Source organism: Triticum urartu, chromosome 2A (assembly GCF_056163025.1).
Source record: "Triticum urartu cultivar PI428250 chromosome 2A, HENAU_Tu73, whole genome shotgun sequence".
Classification (NCBI taxonomy): Eukaryota; Viridiplantae; Streptophyta; class Magnoliopsida; order Poales; family Poaceae; genus Triticum; species Triticum urartu.
The window spans coordinates 123,818,487-123,837,727 of NC_141874.1; the positions used below are offsets into that span (position 1 = coordinate 123,818,487).

Consider the following 19,241-nt stretch of genomic DNA (forward strand, 5'->3'; position numbering starts at 1 on the left):
TGAAGTTGTTCTGGAACAACACCAATCCAGTAGCTCGTCCTCACTCTTAAGGTCTAGTCAGCTCTTCTATACACACACACACGCGCGCGCGCACACACACGCGCGCACGCGCACACACACATAACTATACCCTAAACCAATCGTGTGAGAATGCAATCGGTCAAAAGATGGTCGATATACTCATCGTGTTGATCGCAAAAAGTGGAGATACCCTAATATGGCAACCCACAACAAACAAGGCAATCGACATCCATCACCCTTTCTTTGTAGCCAACGAGAGAAAAAACTTACAACTCGTCGATATACGAGAATCTTAGATCTTAAATAACTTTGGCAGCCAATACATCTTGAGGGCAAATAGCGTCGTATATGTAGATTGAAGACCTAGCGGAGAAGAGACCGTTTCTCTCCCAAGCTCATGGCACATCAAACACAGTATACTGCATTTTGCGTCTCGGTCGCGTGCTTTTGATATCATATTTATTTTAATTGTTTGAATTACTTATAACATGTGTCATGTGGTAAATCTGATACCACCTGATGATACCCCAAATCCCCAATAGTTTAACTTTACATTTACAGTTTTTTTCATGAGAGAAGCCGAACATATCTCCCGAGAAAAACAAAGGCCAAAGGAAACCTCCGCAAACCCTCGTCGCGCCGCTGCCGCTGCCGCCACTTCACCTCCCTCGACGCACCGCCGCCCCCGCCACCAATCCTCCCTCAACGCGCGGCCGCCCCGCCGTGCCTCTCTCGACGCGTCTCCGTCGCCTCCATGCGTCAATCCAATCACTGCCGCCCCTTCCGCCCGCTGGACTGGGGTTCTCCGCCTCCGCACTGCCGCCCGCACCACCAGCAGAGCCACCGCCAGCCGCAATCGGCCCCGCGGTTCGCCGTGATCCTCTTCCGCGCGGGCCCCAACATCTCCACCCCGACCGCCACCGAGATTGACGCGCTCGTCGCCGATCTCCCCTCGCCGCCCCCCGACAACCTCTCTGTATTCTCCTCCGGCCGCGACGCCGCACGCCTCCTCTTCCGCTCCCTTCCTGCCGCCGCGGCCGCAGCGCGCGAGCTCTGGTCGCTCCGCCTCGAGGGCCTCCACCTCCTCACACCCTACCTCCCCAATGCCGCGCTTGCCGCCCACGCCTTCCCACTCATCGCCTCTCTCTTCGCCTCCCACGCCTCCCGCCTCCTAGACACCGACCTCGTTTCCCGTTCAGCTGCCCGCTCCGCTGAGCTCGCAGCCTCCATCCAGTCTCTGGAACACCGCCTGCGCAGTCGCAATTCCTTCCGTGACTTCGACCAGCTCCATCTCCAGAAGAAAACATTGGAGGCCGAGAAGGACTTGGTAGATGCCAAAATTGCCGAGTACAAAGCGTCAATGAGTTCCATACGGCGTGCCATGTTACGTGGGACCGATGAGGAGGAGGAGGTGGAGGAGGAGGGAGTGGATGTGTTTGGGATTGGGGAAGGCGAGGATGTGGACTTTGCGAGGTTGCACATGATGATGCTTCGTGAATGCAGGAGACTCAACGAGGGATTACCAATTTACGCATACCGCAGAAAAATTCTCAATCACATTTTTAATAATCAGGTGAGGATGCTTGTTCCTCTGCAGTTTAGTTGTGATTGCATTGCAAATTTGTAGTGTGAGCCATTCGATCCTTTATGAAATTCATTCTTAGCTGTAGTTAGTCTGTCTCATGACTCGAGTTATAGGTACCGCATATCAAAACTTCCCTTTATTTAGTTTGACTTTCCTCTTTTTTTTTTGTGAATTATGACATACCGTTGCAAAACTCGTGACCCAAATTATGCAAGCTCTGTTTCTACAGGTTATGACCTTAATTGGGGAGACTGGTTCTGGGAAAAGCACACAGTTAGTTCAGTTTCTTGCTGACTCAGGTCTTGCTGCTAATGGCTCAATTGTCTGTACTCAACCTCGAAAAATTGCTGCCACGTCATTGGCACGTAGAGTGGATGAAGAAAGCAACGGCTGCTACAAAGACAATTTTGTGTTGTCATATTCAACCTTTTTAAATTCGCAAGACCTCAATTCGAAGATAATATTTTGCACAGATAGTTGTCTTTTACATTACTGCATGAACGACACGGGCCTGGATGGCATTTCATATATCATTGTTGATGAAGCTCATGAAAGAAGCTTGAACACTGATCTTCTTTTAGCCTTGATCAAGAAGAAGCTGCTTGATAGGTTGGATTTGCATCTCATTATAATGTCTGCCACTGCTGATGCTGACAAACTTGCTGACTACTTTTATGGCTGTCAAACATTCCATGTTAAAGGGCGAAATTTTCCTGTTGAAATTAATTATGTCCCAGATGTATCAGTGGAGGGTTCCTCCAATGCTGTGCCAAACTCTATGTGTGATGCTTGTGCAACTGCTTCTTATGTCAATGATGTTGTAAGGATGGTAAGCATCATTCACAAGAATGAAGAAGAGGGTGCTGTCCTTGCTTTCTTGACATCTCAGCTGGAAGTTGAATGGGCTTGTGAAAATTTCAGCGATGCCAGTGCCGTGGTACTTCCTATGCATGGAAAGCTTTCCCATGTAGAACAGAGCCGTGTTTTTAAAAGCTATCCTGGAAAGAGAAAAATTATCTTCTGCACGAATATGGCTGAAACATCACTGACAATAAAAGAAGTAAAGTATGTTGTTGATTCTGGACTGGCCAAGGAGAGCAGATTTGTGCCCAGTAGTGGTCTCAATGTATTGAAAGTTAATTGGATTTCCCAAAGTTCTGCTAATCAACGTGCTGGTCGGGCAGGTCGAACAGGAGCAGGGAAGTGTTACAGGCTTTACTCTGAAGCCGACTTCAGTATGATGGATGTGCATCAAGAACCTGAGATCAGGAAAGTTCATCTTGGCACTGCTGTTCTAAGAATACTTGCTTTGGGTGTTAAAGATGCACGGAAATTTGAGTTTGTTGATGCCCCAAATCCCGAAGCAATCAGTATGGCTGTGAAGAATCTTGAACAGTTGGGTGCTGTCAAACATAGACTTAATTGCTTTGAGCTGACTGATACTGGACGCTACCTGGTCAAATTGGGGATTGAGCCAAGGCTTGGGAAAATTATGCTTGATTGCTTTGATGTTGGTTTGAGGAAGGAAGGTGTAGTTCTAGCTGCTGTTATGGCAAATTCTAGCAACATATTTTGTAGAGTGGGCACCGATGAGGAGAAACATAAAGCTGACCTTCAGAAGGTCCGGCTGTGTCACCGAGACGGAGATCTTTTCACTCTACTTGCTGTTTATAAGAAATGGGAAGATGGGCATGACAACAGAAATATGTGGTGCTGGCAGAACAGCATCAATGCCAAGACCATGAGGAGATGCCAGGAAACCATATCAGAACTTGAAAACTGTCTAAAGCATGAGCTGAACATCATTGTCCCAAGTTATTGGCGTTGGAATCCCGAGGCTCCCACTGTGCATGATAAGGATCTAAAGAGAATTATCCTATCATCACTTACAGGTAATCTTGCCATGTTTTTAGGACATGAAAGGTTTGGTTACCAGGTGATTTCGACAGGTCAGGTTGTGAACCTTCATCCCTCATCCTCATTGCTCAATTATGGCATCAAGCCAGAGTGGGTTGTGTTTACAGAAATTTTGTCAGTCCCGAATCAATATTTGGTATGTGTAACCGCTGTTGATCATGATGCCTTGTATACAATTCACCCAGTGTCTTTCATTAAGCAACTGGAGGAACAAAAATTGCAGATAAAAGTGATTAGTGGGCTCGGTACTAACTTACTGAGAAGGTTTTGTGGCAAATATGGCCAAAATCAGCAAAAGATCATCTCGCGTCTCAAGGAAGATTGCAGGGATGACCGAATAACTGTTGAAATTAACTTTCAAAATAATGAAGTTGTGTTATTTGCTACGGAACAGAATATGGAAAAGGTCTTTTGCACTGTCAACAGTGCTTTGGAATGTGAAGGTAAGATATTGAGGAACGAGTGCCTAGAGAGAAATTTATTTCCTGGGAGGCCTGGCAGTTCTCCTATTGCACTATTTGGTTCAGGTGCTGAAATCAAGCATTTGGAACTTGGGGGGAGGTATCTAACAGTAGAGGTTTTGCATCAAAATGCTCATGATATCGATGACAAGGAGCTTATTTTCTTGGTGGATAGTATTGGCTCTGGCATCGCTAATTTTCATAAATCCACTGGAAGTTTTCGGATAGCCTCAGATGGAATTAAATGGGGGAAGTTCACATTTCTGAAACCTGAAAATGCTGAAGATGCTGTTTCAAAACTCAATGGCATAGAATTTAATGGTTCCTCATTAAAATTAGTTCCTGTATGTACTTTCGATAATCGAGGATTACCATTTCCTGCGGTGAGAGCTAAATTATGTTGGCCACGTAGACACAGCAGTGGACGTGCACTTATAACATGTGCCAGCGGGGAAGCTGAATTTGTTGTAAATGACTGCTTTGCCCTAGGAATTGGTGGAAGGTATATTAAGTGCAGGGTTAGTACTAAGTATGAGAATTGTGTTTTTGCTGAAGGAATTCCAATGCATGTCACAGAGCCAGAACTGTATGATGCTTTTCGTAGCACAACAGCAAGGAGAATCCTTAATATCCGTTTGCTCAGGGTCAAGGGAAATGCCATAGCTAGCCCCTCTGTTTCTACATGTGAAGAAGAACTGGTTAGAGAAATTTCTCCATTCATGTCAAATAAGAGTTTTCCTGGACAGAATTTTCGTGTTGAGGTGTTTCCTCCGGAGGAAAATGATTCACTGACAAGAGCAACTATAACTTTTGATGGAAGCCTTCATCGAGAGGCTGCAAGAGCACTGGACCATCTTGAAGGGCACTTTCTTCCTTGTTGTCAACCTTGGCAGATAATACAGTGCAATCATGTGTTCCATAGCACTCTGTCCTGTCCGGTACGTGTTTACAATGTTATCAGCCAGGAAGTTGCTTCTCTGCTTGAGAGTTTCCAAAGCCAAAAAGGTATGCCTGCATTCGACATCTCCTATCCATTTCGATCTTTTTCACTGTTCTATGGTTGAATGACATTCCACATTTTGGTTCATTTATTTATTCTTTCTGTTTATTCATTTAGTCAGTTTTATATGAGTTGGCAGACTTTTGAGCCATCTTTTTCCTGGAAATTCATCAAGGCCCCTTATCTCCTCAGGACTTTGCTTTGTTCTTTTCTCTAGTTTTTTGTTTGTTATATGTTTTTGCTACTACTGAAGACCCACTCTCATTCTCTCCTTACTTCTACTGTAATTATGCTGATACCATTGCTCTCTTGTTCTCAGCTATATTTTGCCACATCCCCACATTACCGTCAGGTTAGCTCTGTTTGACTAGTCAGGGCAAGACTTCACCCAAAAATGCCCTTGTACTGCTTAAGTCTATTTAGTGATTCTTTGAGCATCTGGACCGTGGCTTGCAAGCTGATACATTTATTTTGGGGTCTGCAAGACCTTATTTAGACCATGCTGATGTATTCAGGGTGGGTGAAGTAGAAGATAACTCATGTAGAAATTATGGATTAATAGAAGCACTGTATCTCCCATGTCATCTTCAGTCACTCTTTGTCCATTCACAGAAACGGCGAAAGAAAAATATTGAGCAATATAGCACTAAAGAAAAATCAGCGAAATAAGCATCAGGTTTCAAGATTTTGCTTACTCATTGTCCAGACGTCCATCACAATAGCATCAGGTTTTAAGCATCATAAGCATGATAACGTTGTGAAAGACCTGTTTTTCAGGTGATCCATCAGAACTAGCTGCCTAACATCAGATTCTACTTATCAGTACAAGTCCTTGCCATCTTACTATCTAGCATCATTACAAAAGCATCAGGTTTAATTTAGCTTCACAAGTTAAAGTTAAAAAAAGGTACCTTCGCAGCCATTACAGTTTTTGGCATCATTATGAGCCATCAGGGCACATAAGCATCTGTAGAATCAGGGAGAGAGGAGTACCTGCAGCGTGAGTGTGAGTGTGTGTGGCGGCTCACACAGGGAACGGGAGGACTGGATGCCCCTTCTAGGTCAGCTTATCCTCATGGGCTTGGGCCCTAAGTGATACATATGATGGGCTTGGGCCCATACCGGTTCAACACTCCCCCTCAAGATGGGTGGTAGATATCTATCATTCCCATCTTGTCACATGCCCCATCATATGTATCACTTAGGGCCCATACCGGTTCAACACTCCCCCTCAAGATGGGTGGTAGATATCTATCATTCCCATCTTGTCACATGCCAAGTTACAGTCCTTTGTTCCTAGTCCCTTTGTCAAGCAATCTGCAAACTGCTGCCCAGAACTGACATGACCAAGGCTGATGATCCCAGCATCAAGTTTCTCCTTAATGAAGAAGCGATCAATTTCCACATGCTTTGTCCTATCATGTTGAACTGGGTTATTAGCAATGGCTATAGCTGACTGATTGTCACACCACACCTTCAAGGGGCCCTTCCTCAGAAGTTTCAACTCGCTCAGTAGGTACTTCACCCAGAGCATCTCACACAACCCTTGAGATAATGCTCTGTACTCAGCTTCTGCTGTTGATCTAGACACAACTGTCTGTTTCTTGCTTCTCCATGATACCAAATTTCCTCCCACAAACACACAGTAGCCAGAAGTTGATCTTCTATCATCTTGACAACTGGCCCAATCAGAGTCACTATAGCCATCCACCTCAAGATGTCCACTCTTCGCAAACCACAACCCTTTACCCGGAGTCCCCTTCAAGTATCTCAGAATTCTGTGCACAATATCAAGATGCCCACTCCTTGGTTCATGCATGTATCTGCTCACCACACCCACGGCATACGTAATGTCAGGCCTGGTATGACACAAGTACAATAACCTCCCAACTAATTTCTGATAATCTTCCTTATTCACCAGCTCACCTGATTGAGCTGTCACTCGATGATTTTGTTCAATCGGCGTAGGGGCTGCACGACACCCATCATGCCCATGTCACTCAAGAGATCCAAGGTGTATTTCCGTTGGCACAAAGATATTCCCTTCTCTGTCCGAGCCACTTCAATGCCAAGGAAGTATTTTAGGTTGCCCAAATCCTTTACCTCAAACTCCTTGCTTAGACACCCCTTCAATCTCTCTATTTCCTCCTTATCATCTCAAGTGATGATAATGTCATCCACATAAACTGCAAGGATGGTGATCTTCCGATCAGAGAGTGAGTGTTTGTAGAACACCGTGTGGTCACCATTACATTGACCATACCCCATAGCACGGACAGCACATCTGAACCTATCGAACCAAGCCCTCGGCGATTGCTTCAGTCCATACAAGGATTTCTTCAGCCTGCATACCTTCCCCGTGGTCTGTGAAGTACCAAAACCTGGTGGTATCTCCATGTACACTTCTTCCTTCAACTCACCATGCAAGAAGGCATTCTTGACATCTAATTGATGCAACTTCCACCCAAAGTTTGCAGCACAGGAAACCAATATCCTTACTGTGTTCATCTTTGCCACTGGAGCAAACGTCTCGTCATAGTCCATTCCATAAGTTTGACTATATCCTCTGGCGACCAATCTGGCCTTATACCGTTCCACCTTCCCCTCAGGATTCTGCTTCACTGTATAGATCCACTTACAACTCACTGCTTTCTTTCCTGCCGGCAATGTGGTTAGCACCCACGTCTTGTTTTTCCTCAGTGCTTCCAACTCTTCTATCATCGCTTCACGCCACTTCGGATCTTGCTTTGCAGCCTTCCAATCCTTTGGGATTGACACAGTTTGAAGAGAGGCAACAAACACTCTATAGGAAGGAGACAAAGCCTCATAAGACACACAATTTCCAATGTCATGATCATCAAAAAACTTCGGTGGTAAAGCCTTCTGTGCCGCTTCACGTGTCCCCTTTCGCAACGCAATAGGCAGTTCCACCGTGTCAGATGAGCTTGCACCACTGCCTTGTTGCTCCCCCTGCACTGATTGCTCCCCCTGCACTTGCTGCTCCTCCTGCACAAGTGGTTGCCGCCGTGAATAGACCAGACGTGTGTCAGATGAGCTATGCACTTGTGGCACTTGTTGCTGCCGTCGAGAGTACACTAGGGGAATATTCTGCCACCGATCTGGAACAGGGAGCTGGAGATTACCAATCTGAATGGAACCCACTGTTGGCTGGACCTGAACCTGCACATCACCATCAGTGAGAGTACCAACTGGAATTGTACCCACAATTGGCTGGACTTGAACCTGCACATCATCATCAATGTTAGTGCCCACAGAATCCTCCTGAGTGTGAGACACAGCCTTCTCCCCCTCTTGACCATCCTGCACAGAGTGTAAATGGTCAAGCTCTTGAAACAACACACTATCTGTTGGCTCACCATAGAATGGCTCAGACTCCCTGAAGGTTACATCCATACTGACAAACCTGCGTTTCTCTGAGGGACACCAACATTTATATCCCTGCTGACTGGAAGAATAGCCCAGAAAAATACACTTCACTGCTCGCGGATCAAGTTTTCCAACAGAAGGACGGTGATCACGAACAAAACAGGTACTGCCAAACAATTTTGGGGGAACAACAAACTTAGTTTCTCCATATACTAGCTCACACGGAGACTTCATGCTTAGTATTCTTGATGGTGTCCGGTTGATCAGGTATGTGGCTGTCATCACTGCTTCACTCCACAAGAATTTGGGCACATTCATCGTAAATATCAATGACCGAGCAACCTCAAGAATATGCCGATTTTTCCTTTCCGCCACTCCATTCTGAGGAGGGGTGTCTGGTCACGAAGTTTGATGAAGAATACCTTGATCAGACAAGTAGGCCCCAAATGTGTTGTTCACATACTCTGTCCCATTGTCAGTCCTGATCACCTGCACCTGCACCTGAAACTGATTCTTCACCAAGGCATGGAAATTCGGAAAACAGCTAAACACCTCATCTTTGTGACGCATCAAATAAATCCAAGTCATACGAGAATAGCAATCGATGAATGTCACAAAGTATTTCATTCCATTCATTGATACAACTGGGCTCTTCCATACATCCGAATGAATAAGCATAAAAGGAGATATGCTCCTAAGCCCCTTACTCACATATGAGGCTCGTGTGTGTTTGGCATATTCGCAAGCATCACATGTCAACTTGCCCTTGCCTATCCCACACATAACATCCGGAAAGATTCTACTCATCTTATCAAAAGATACATGTCCCATCCTACAGTGATGGATCATCGCCTCCTTCTCCTTGTCCTCCATGGTCGCAGCACACACCAAGTCCGGCTGCACCTCCTGGTCCATGTACCAGAGCCCCCTACGCCTGGTGCCAGTCCCAACTGTCTGGCTCGTCTGTCGCTCCTGAATCACGCAACCAAATTTGTCAAGGATCACACGACAGTCAGTTTGATCAATTAGGGCACTGAAGGAGACCAAATTGACAGGAAAAGCTGGCACATGTAAAACTGAGGATAGGGAGACGGTCGGAGTGCACTTGACTGTGCCAACCCCTATGACAGGCTGGTTTGTGCCATCAGCAGTTTGCATAGTGCCCGTGTGAGACGGAGGGTGCTTAGTGTAAGACTCAAACACGCAAGATTTACTCGCAACATGCTTAGATGCTCCAGAGTCGAGAACCCACTCTGGAGCACTCCCATTAGAAGCAAGAGATGCCTGTTCTGGATTACCTTCATCAGTGGAGGCCCAGAGAGCAAAGTCTCCATAGTCAGCATCATCTGCATCTTTGCCTTTTGACGACCCAGTGTCTCCTGCCACTGTCATGTGAGCCCTCTGATCCCCTGAGTGTCCTGAGTAGCCACCTCTGCCCCTAGAAGCCTGACCCCTTGAGGTCCCTGAGTATCCACCTCTGCCTCTAGCACTCCTGCCTCTGCCAGTTCCCCCTCCATTGTATTCCCTGCCTCTGCCACGAGTTGGACACGCCCACTTCCAGTGACCTGCCTCCCCACAGATATGACATTTGTTGGGATCGCTCCACTCCATGCGCTCAGTGACTCCAAATGTCGGAGACGGCACAGCCTTCATGTCTGCATGCTCAAGAGATAGCCGCACCTCCTCTTGAGACATAGCAGCAATAGTCTCCTCAATAGAGGGCAGGAGAGGTTGGTGCAACAGGGATGCCCTCCTGCCATGAAAACAACCTCTAAGCCCCTCCAACAGTTTCAGCACACGCCTGCGTGCAATCCACTTGCGCCCTGACTCGATGCAAGCTGCATCGTAGAGTTCCAGAGGGTCGCAGTTATCCTGCTCTGCCCACAAAGCCTGCAGCTCTGCCACATATGTCATCACTGACATGTCGTCGCCTTGATGCAGCCGACTGGTCTTCCCCTCAATCTGAGCAATTAGCATGACATTGCCCTTACCTGAGTACAAGGTGGACAGAGTCGTCCATATCGCAGCGGATGTGGATAGCCCCTCCACAGAGCGTCCAATGGGGGGCACCACCGAGTTCAACAACCAGCCAATGAGCATAGAGTTTATGACCTTCCATCTTTTTCCCTCCACAGTAGTCTTGTCTCCTGGTTCAGCAACAACACCCAACAAGTGCCCATCAAGCTCCTTCTGTTCCACAGCCAGCAACGCCCTCCGGGACCAGCTCAGATAATTGGTAGCCCTCTCTAACTTCATGTCCATGGGCGACAGTTCGATCTTCTGAGCCACTTCCTGTCGAGGAACGATGGCCCCAGATTTCGACTCCTCGAAGATCTTAGCAAGCTTCTCGAAAGCCTCAGCAAGGCCTGTTGGCTCAGCCATCTTCGGTCGGGAGGAGTGGAAGCAGCAACACTCAGTAGCAGCAACAGACACAGCCTCTACACACCCAACAACAGCAGCCCACAGCAGCAGTAGCACTGACCACCACCAGTAGCAGCAAGCAACACCTCTTCCTCCCAAGGAACAGCAGCAGCAACGGCAGCTCCAGGACCACCTCTCGCGCTCACGCAAGCACTCCTCCTTCGCATGGACAGCACCTGCGCAGCCTTCAGGTCGCGAGTCCCTCCGTCCTCTGCCGCGTCAGCCCGTGCATGGCCGCGCAGGCAGCGCCGCGCCCGACCACTCGTGCACAGCAGCACGTTGACGCCGCGACCGTCGTCGCCCAGGCACTGTCCCGCGCCTCGCCGGATCCCCGCCGGATCCCTGGCCGGCGCCGCCGTCCGTCAGGCCCCGCCGAACCTGGCCTCTGATACCATGTAGAATCAGGGAGAGAGGAGTACCTGCAGCGTGAGTGTGAGTGTGTGTGGCGGCTCACACAGGGAACGGGAGGACTGGATGCCCCTTCTAGGTCAGCTTATCCTCATGGGCTTGGGCCCTAAGTGATACATATGATGGGCTTGGGCCCATACCGGTTCAACAGCATCTGATAAACAATCAAATTGCAAGTCTCTTCGTGCTCCTTGTATTGCATGCTGGGCAGCAGTGGTTTTTGTAGTTGGCTAGCATGCCACTGAAGTTTCATGATCATCACATTCATTTACTTGGTTGGATCCTAGTATTGCAGGCTTGCAGCTTTCTCTCCATCTCCTGACACTCTTCTTTTGCCTCTTCTTTTTGTTCCGGCATCTCTTTCTGGAGCTACAATGGTTCAAATGTTGCATGCCAACTAGTGTTGAATTAAGCTAACATGGAGTAAGATTAATTTGAATGCTTACCTTGCAGAGCTTGCTCCAGTGCCTTCTAGCTGTACAGGTTCCTTGCAATGTTTCATCATATGACCACTTATCCACTGGAGCTTCCTCTCCCATGCTCCTAGTCCAAATCTCTCATGCCCCAATCATGTTCCTTCTTGGTCTCCAGGAGGTCTGTTAAGAACTTTTATTATAGAGGTCTATGAACTGAAGGATGAATCTTGAACCCTGGATCAATTGACACCCACTGCATATTCCCTGTCATAGCTGTGATATTATCTGCATAAGCTGCTTTATAACTCTGCACTGTGTAAAATTCATCATACAAGTATATAACCTTCAGCTCCTCTAATTGAAGTGATGAACACATCAGGCTCACATTGCAGTACAGAAACTTGCCACTGTTTGCCGCTGCATGTTCTTTTCAACAATTCAACTGGATGCCTCCACTCTATGCCATCTGTCAGTGTCAATACACTTCAGCTTCATGGCTTGAACCCCTCTTCTGTTTTAGCACGAAACCCCTAGACTTGGCATTGAGTGCATTGACAACACTTGGTAAGAATTTGAGACCTTGATATTGTCAAGTCAACCACTGGAAGAAACTTCAATTTCTTGATCTTGCTGTTAAGTCACTCGGCAAGATTAATGTTAACATAGTGCACCTTGCATATCTCATTGAACTCGCTTCTGCTCCATATGTGGGTCTGATGTATGCTCAAATACTTTGTGACTTCCAGACTTGCACACATTTTTGCTGAGTATTACTTCTCAGCAAGCAATGGACCTTTGAAATTCTTAATGAAGTTAGCCGCCTCAACACTATATTGCCTCTCATTACCAGATTGTGCACACTCGTCTGCGCCAGAGTATTATCAATGCACATTCATGATGCCTCAACACAGTCATCTACATAGGCTGTGTAGTGGTATTATCAATGCACATTTATGTTGGCTGGGAAGAAGGTTCAAAACTTCAAATATCTCAGAAGGTGCAGTGACAGTAACCTCAGAAGGGGGATCAATGGATGCGGTGCTTGGTCGTTGGCTGCTCCTACACACACTATTCTTCTTTACAATTAAAGTAGCCATATAGGTGTTCGTCTAAAACCACTATTTTGTTGATGTGTGAATAGCCATAAGAATCATCTATTATCGAATCCCTTCCCTCTACTGTATCTTCGACCATCCAAGGGGATCATACCCTGGGGATTACAAAATAAAGAAAAAGTAAAAGTGACCGAGTTGTGAGGGAAAAACTTATGTTTCAGAATTCCGGAAAGACCACCTATCTGTTTGTTTACCAGGTTCAGCACGAAATCATAAATCAACTCCTATGAGGCTGCTATTCTAGCATATTTAATTTATAGATGCCTTTTCCCATCTGCTGACCTTATTCCAAACTTTGCTCACGGTATTTGGCGTTTAAGTTCTTTTTTTGTACTTTTTTAGTCACCATTTTACCAGGAATGCTCTTACACCTTGTTTCTCTCCCAAGAATTGATTTTGATTCATTCAATTAGATCCCAAAACCCAACTCTGATGGTTCTGTTTTTTATTCTAAAAGATTCCAGTTTCATTATATATGTTTGAATGTCACATGGAATGGAAGTAATTTGTTCTACGAAATTTTGCATTTTAGAATTCGTGCAAGTGGGTCCCACATACGTGTGCAGATGGCCTTCGTAAAATTTTGGATTTAAATTTTCAACCCCACGTTCACACTAAATTTTCCACAAAATTATTTGAAATCTCATTGTCCACGTGCTGGGAAGTAACTTTGAGCTTATTATTGGAGGATCAATTCATGCAAGTGAGTCCCACGCACTTGTGCAGATGGATTTGTAAAACTTGGTATTTTAATTTTCAACCTCGTGTTCACGCCATAAAATTCTCAGGAAATTATCTAAATTTTTGGGGGGTGACTTGGTGCATAGAGGAGCAACTTTCTGCATTTTGCTGAGTCCATTTGATTCTTTGCTGATAGTTAAATTGTTTGGACATATTCTAACTCACTGGAATTGGGTTTGAAGTTTGTGATTCCAATTCTTGTGGTAGCCAAACACCCCTATTTCTAGAACCCAATTCCAGTTCTTGAATTTAGGCCCAATTCATGAGAGCCAAACAAGGTAAATGCAACAATGCCAAGGAGATATGGGCTAATTAATGTGTGTAAACATGCCAGAGTAGCCATGTGTAATCTATCACTGGCTTGCTTGTTTCCAAGGTCTAAAACTGCAGGCTGCATTTGCCAGCTAAGTATTTTTGGAGTTTTTGTAGAATGCCATGTTTTTTTAAACCATAGTTTTAAAAACTTTATGTGTTTGGCGTCAGCAAGTACCACGTTTTTTATAAACTGTAGTATCTCCAATACTGTAGCATTTTTGCTGTATTTTTAAAAGAGGTCTTGCCCTCTTTTTCTAAACCAAACTGAGGAAACTATGGTTTGTAGAAACAGGAGTATTCATTGCCCAGGCATTGGAATACTGCGGTTTTACGTCGCCATGGTTTTGAAAATACTGTGCTGCAGTAATTTTGCATGGTGGCAGTATATGCATACATACAGCATTTGTATGACGTGTTGGTCCATTGGTTTGTAACTACTTCCTGTGTAAATTCAGTGGTATGTGATGTTTGTGCTCAGATGTAAGTTTCTTTTAAGTACCACTGTAAACTTCACTGGCAGATACACTAATATGTAGATTAGCTTCGAGACTGCAACTAACGTAAGCATCCAAGAATATGTAGCATTAGTAAATAGGGATGTCCTGTTCCTTGCCTTCATTACCCTGAATATCATACTATGCTGTTAATCTTACATAGCTCCGTTCCCACCTTTGTATTGTTTGTTTAGTTCTTTGAGACTGCAAACTATTTCTGTCTGCTGGTGGGCTTAAAGTCGTATCTTTTTCTACTTCATGCAGGTGTATCTTACAATTTTGAAAAGACTGAGAATGGTATTTTTCGATTAAAGCTCACAGCAAATGCCACGAAAACAATAGCAGATTTGAGAAGGCCACTTGAGATTTTGATGAAAGGCAAAACCATAAACCACCCTGATCTGACATTAAGTGCAGTTCAACTGCTCTTGTCCCGTGATGGTGTAGCACATTTGAAATCAATTGAACAAGAAACTGGTACTTACATTATGTATGACAGGCAAAGTCTAAATATTAAAGGCTTTGGACACCAAGATCAGATGGCTGCAGCGGAGGTGAAATTGGTTCATGCACTTCGACAGCTACTTGAGAAGAAGCCTCTTGAAATTTATCTTCGTGGCCACAACCTCCCTCCGGACTTGATGAAGAAAACGGTAGAAAACTTTGGAGTTGATCTGGAAGGGTTTAACAAAGAGATGCCTGAGATAAAGGTTGAGTTACACCAACACCGCCATTTACTTAAAGTTTGGGGCAGTAAGGAGGATAAGCGAAGGGTGGAAAGGATGATCTCTGAGCTAGCCTCTTTTAAACACAGTTCCCTGGTTCAACTTGCATCAGAGAATGTTGGAGGCAAAGAAGATAATCAAAGGGTGGATTACGATGAGCCGTCAGAGGATGCATGCCCTATTTGCTTGTGTGAGATAGAAGATCCTTTTAGGCTTGAATCATGTGGGCACATGTTTTGTCTGGCTTGTCTGGTGGATCAGTGTGAATCTGCCATGAAATCACATGATGGGTTCCCTATTTGTTGCCTGAAAACTGGGTGCAAGGAGCCTCTCCTTGTTATAGACCTGAAGCATCTCTTGTCAAATGAGAAGCTGGAGGACCTATTCAGAGCTTCCTTGAGGGCATTTGTTGCATCTAGAGCAGGAATGTACCGCTTCTGCCCAACACCTGATTGCCAATCCATTTACCAAGTGGCAGCTCCAGATGCAGAAACCAAACCTTTTTCTTGTGGGGCTTGCTATGTGGAGATATGCACCAAGTGTCATTTCGAGTATCATCCTTTCATATCATGCGAGGCTTACAAAGAATACAAGGAAGACCCAGACTCGACGCTGCTTGAATGGCGCAAAGGGAAGGCGAATGTGAAGAGCTGCCCTTCCTGTGGATACACAATTGAGAAATCTGATGGCTGCAACCATGTTGAGTGCAGGTGCGGCAGCCACATTTGTTGGGTATGCTTGGAGAACTTCAGGAGCAGCGAGGAGTGTTATGGCCATCTCAGGTCTGTGCACCAGTCCTTTGTGGACATTGTGTAAATGTGTAGTAGAACCCAGATGTAGTTTCAGAAGGCAGGCCATGGCCAAGTAATGAATTACTGTTTCTAGTTACTTTTTCGCTTCTTGTTTGCCATGCCATTTCATTCTGTTCCGTCTGGGTGAGGCTCGAGAGGGAGGTGTGGAGGCAGAGAGAAACTTGTGCTGGGGTTTGTCTCCCAAGTGCAGATCAAGCTCGACACTGCATCCTTACATCCAGCAAGTTACTGCCTCATACCCTCTCTAGATTGATCTCTGGTACTTTTTATTGTCTTTCGTGTGACATCCTTTTGCCCCTTTTATGGAAATAAGTTGTTCAAATTTATTTCTTGCAGGCTTATTCTCTGGATCACAGAGTTTTTTCTGGTGATGTTAACGGGGCTAGATCGAATAATTGGACCATTCTCATTGGAGACCATGGTATTTTGTAATACAAATGTTTATTTACTTCATAACATTCAAATTCATAGTTTGCTTTTAGATTCAAGTTTTTTGCTTTTGCCTTTCGTGCACATGCTTATGTTTAAAGGGAAGAAGCGGACCGGGGGCATGCAAACGCAGCAAGTACAGTCTGCTGTTGTCAATGCTTGCCGAAAGGTCTACAAATTGAAGAGCTATCTAATTAGTCCTGATTTTCAAAAATTGATTTTCAGCAATATTGATAGCTTTTCTATTGTTCTGTTGTTTGCCATACAGGACGATACATGAGAAGCTAGCCGCCATTACTGATCTGCTTATGAAAATGATGTCAGGGAAATCCTAGATTCGGTCATTGAGGTTAGCAAAGAGGTTTTTTAGTGACAATGAGCGAAAAGGTTCCAGATATCACCCTTGCATGCATGGGATGGGAAATTTTACTGAAAATAAGGGTGCTGGAATTGTAGTCCACTTAGCTGATGAACATTTGATTTATGAAAAAGTGAGCTCCCTACTGACATTTGTATTATTATTATTTGCAAATTTCTAGTGGAAACAAGAAAGACTTGAAGATCCTAACTCGAGGAGGAGAGATGCTAGAACTTCGTTATGCCAACGGACAGCCGGAAACCATTTGCTATGTCCGGTTCTGCTAGTCAGGTCTGTAACAAGTTGATATACTTATGGCTTTTTTTTAATTTTATGAGTGTAATAGCTATTTTAGTTGTGTGAATGTATGGATGGATTTCTGTTTTGTTCTGTTGCACTGTATTTGGCCCCCTTTTTGATATATTTGTTTTACTTCCTATTTCCTTAGAAAATAGCACAGTTGCTCTGTCCGGAATTAGTTGGCGCTCAAATGGATGTATCTAGATGTGTTTCAATGCTAGATACATCCGTTTGAGCGACAGTAATTCCGGAAGGAGTGAGTATTTTGTGATATAATATATTCATCCTAAAGATGGAAACGGGAAGAAGTGGCAAAATGTATAGAAGGAAAAGTGGGGCCGACAACTTCTTGCAATATATCTGTACTGTAGCCATCCCCTAGAACACATTGTTTCTCCTGGCAGCAAGCTGAACATGCCATGCACCATATGCCATCCGAAGACATTTTAATCTCACTTAAAAATCCACTGTGCAGCCTCCTATCATGACCTTTAGACATTCAAATGCTGGTAATTTTTCAAAATGAGAAAACCAGGTAGTTATATATGACAGTGTTGCGACAATATTTTGTCCTGTGAGTGCCTGTCATAGGATCAAAATGAAAAGACTGTCAACTGATTTCATTTTTCAGACTTGCATTTGATAACCTGCACATAAAATCAAACCTCTGGGTGCTGTTGGTGTGAGCATTGCACTTGTGGGATTTCCTTCCTAATATTACTTCATCTGACTTTGTTTTGTCAAGGGTACACAATTGATCATCTATGTTTCTATATCGCATTCCACACTCCCTTCTAAGTTCTAATCGGTCACTGAGATTCCTTTGGACGAACTAATCTTTGCACTTTTTCAGGATCAAACATACCATCAGCACACTTGTCTTCTCAAAAGGGTGGCGGCGGACTTCCTGAATGAGGGCGTGGGACTTGTTGTGGAACTTTGGGAAGCTGACATGAATGCGAGTTCTACAGAAGCCCGCAGACAAGGGTTAGTGGGGATTTGCTGCTGTAAGGCGATATCGGCTGCCATTCGTGAACACCTTGCCATTAGGTAGGTCGGGAGTGCTGCTGTTGCATTGGATCATGGAGGTCGAAAATGTGCAATGTTCTCGAAAATGTGCAATGTTCTCGTTGCTAGCCGAACGGCTACGCATAGTTGAGGCTTCTTCAGTACTTTAGATTGCTTTATATCATGTTGTAGAGTTCACTTTCTTTGTTTAAATTGTTCGCATGAAACACTCAATTTGCCAGTGTAGTTTTCCTGTATATCATTGCGAAAATAGATATAAGCTGATGGACAAAAACAACGTGTGTGGCATCGATGTTTTTTTCCCCCTGGAACTACCGACAGGGATGCAGCCTATTTCTCACCCAAAGATGGTAGCCATCCAAAGTAAAAATCGATGAGGGAACCTTACTGCAGTGATGATTTGTGATCGTAGTCATGCTAGCAAGCAGAAACCAAATTGTGATAATAATAATGTATATATGCAGGTTGGGTGGTGGCGTCGTGCCCGGCACGGAATGCGTGGAGGTTTGCTGCACTAGCACTACTGAAGTGATGAGGGAGAAGTGGAGACGACATGGCAAACACGCTGTGTTGTGTTGGTCATTCAAGTTCCCCTTCTGTCGGAGTAGTACTATAGGATCTCCTTTCGCCTTGCATATGCCGCCACCGCCGTTTATATGTTGTGCATGTCTGTGTCTGTGTTGGGCTTGTTGTACTGTGCCCACAGTTGAATCTTGTGTAGTGTTTGTGTGCCTGTGTGTTGAACCTTGCCTGCGGTGGCGTTGTGTATGTGTTGTTCGGATGGTACCATATTGACTTTATGCTCGGTGGTTGCTTTATTTATAAAACGGGCGAAAGCCTCTTTTGATATATACCATATATGCAATCTGCTTGCTCAACCACGATAGTAAAGAGACTGCAGTTAGATTGGAGCAGTGATACTTTCACCCTTTCACTCACACGAAATTAATTATCAATGAAGGCTTTTTAAAAGCCCCATAAGTCGTCCATCCAAAGAAACAGGGAGCCTTGAGTGACCGGCTGGGATAAACCTTTGAAAAGTTATGCTGCCGAATTACAAGGCCTTCACTATGATGTTGAGGAAAATTTTCAATTCCACACATAATCAAACCAATGAAAGCAGCTTGATACAATGACATAAACTCATCGCCGAGTAATCGATATGTGATACATGAACCTCTATAACTTCATGGCACCGTCAGAAAAGGACGAGAGTAACTTTATTCCCATATAAAACTATGTTCACCATTAAATACCAGGAATGGATATATAAAACTCCTAAAATTTAAAGTCCTCAGCGCCAAGGT

General features: G+C 44.9%; 2 protein-coding genes across 4 annotated transcripts; one reads left to right on the plus strand and one right to left on the minus strand.

Moving 5' to 3' along the window:
* The first annotated feature begins 600 nt into the window (after positions 1-600).
* Positions 601-18,783, plus strand: LOC125536187 (ATP-dependent RNA helicase DEAH12, chloroplastic-like). 3 transcript variants are annotated; one of them, XR_015615878.1, is made up of 9 exons: positions 601-1,594; positions 1,836-4,989; positions 14,546-15,788; positions 16,155-16,239; positions 16,349-16,416; positions 16,516-16,596; positions 16,787-16,896; positions 17,759-17,955; positions 18,399-18,783. XR_015615878.1 is itself a non-coding variant. In XM_087543439.1 (3 exons), exons 1-3 carry the CDS (start codon positions 776-778, stop codon positions 15,820-15,822), a joined length of 5,250 nt encoding a protein of 1,749 aa, XP_087399565.1. In that variant the 5' UTR covers positions 601-775; the 3' UTR covers positions 15,823-15,894. The 3 variants fall into 3 exon arrangements, 1 of the variants encoding a protein (XP_087399565.1); XR_015615879.1 differs by lacking the exon at positions 16,349-16,416; XM_087543439.1 differs by lacking the exons at positions 16,155-16,239; positions 16,349-16,416; positions 16,516-16,596; ... (1 more) ...; positions 17,759-17,955; positions 18,399-18,783 and having other exon boundaries at positions 14,546-15,894.
* LOC125536191 (uncharacterized) lies at positions 9,214-10,753 on the minus strand. Its single transcript, XM_048699357.2, has 2 exons — positions 9,670-10,753; positions 9,214-9,343 (listed from the first exon to the last, which is right to left on the minus strand). The coding sequence occupies exons 1-2, from the start codon at positions 10,751-10,753 to the stop codon at positions 9,300-9,302; spliced, it is 1,128 nt and encodes a 375-aa protein (XP_048555314.2). The 3' UTR covers positions 9,214-9,299.
* Positions 18,784-19,241: the final 458 nt, after the last annotated feature.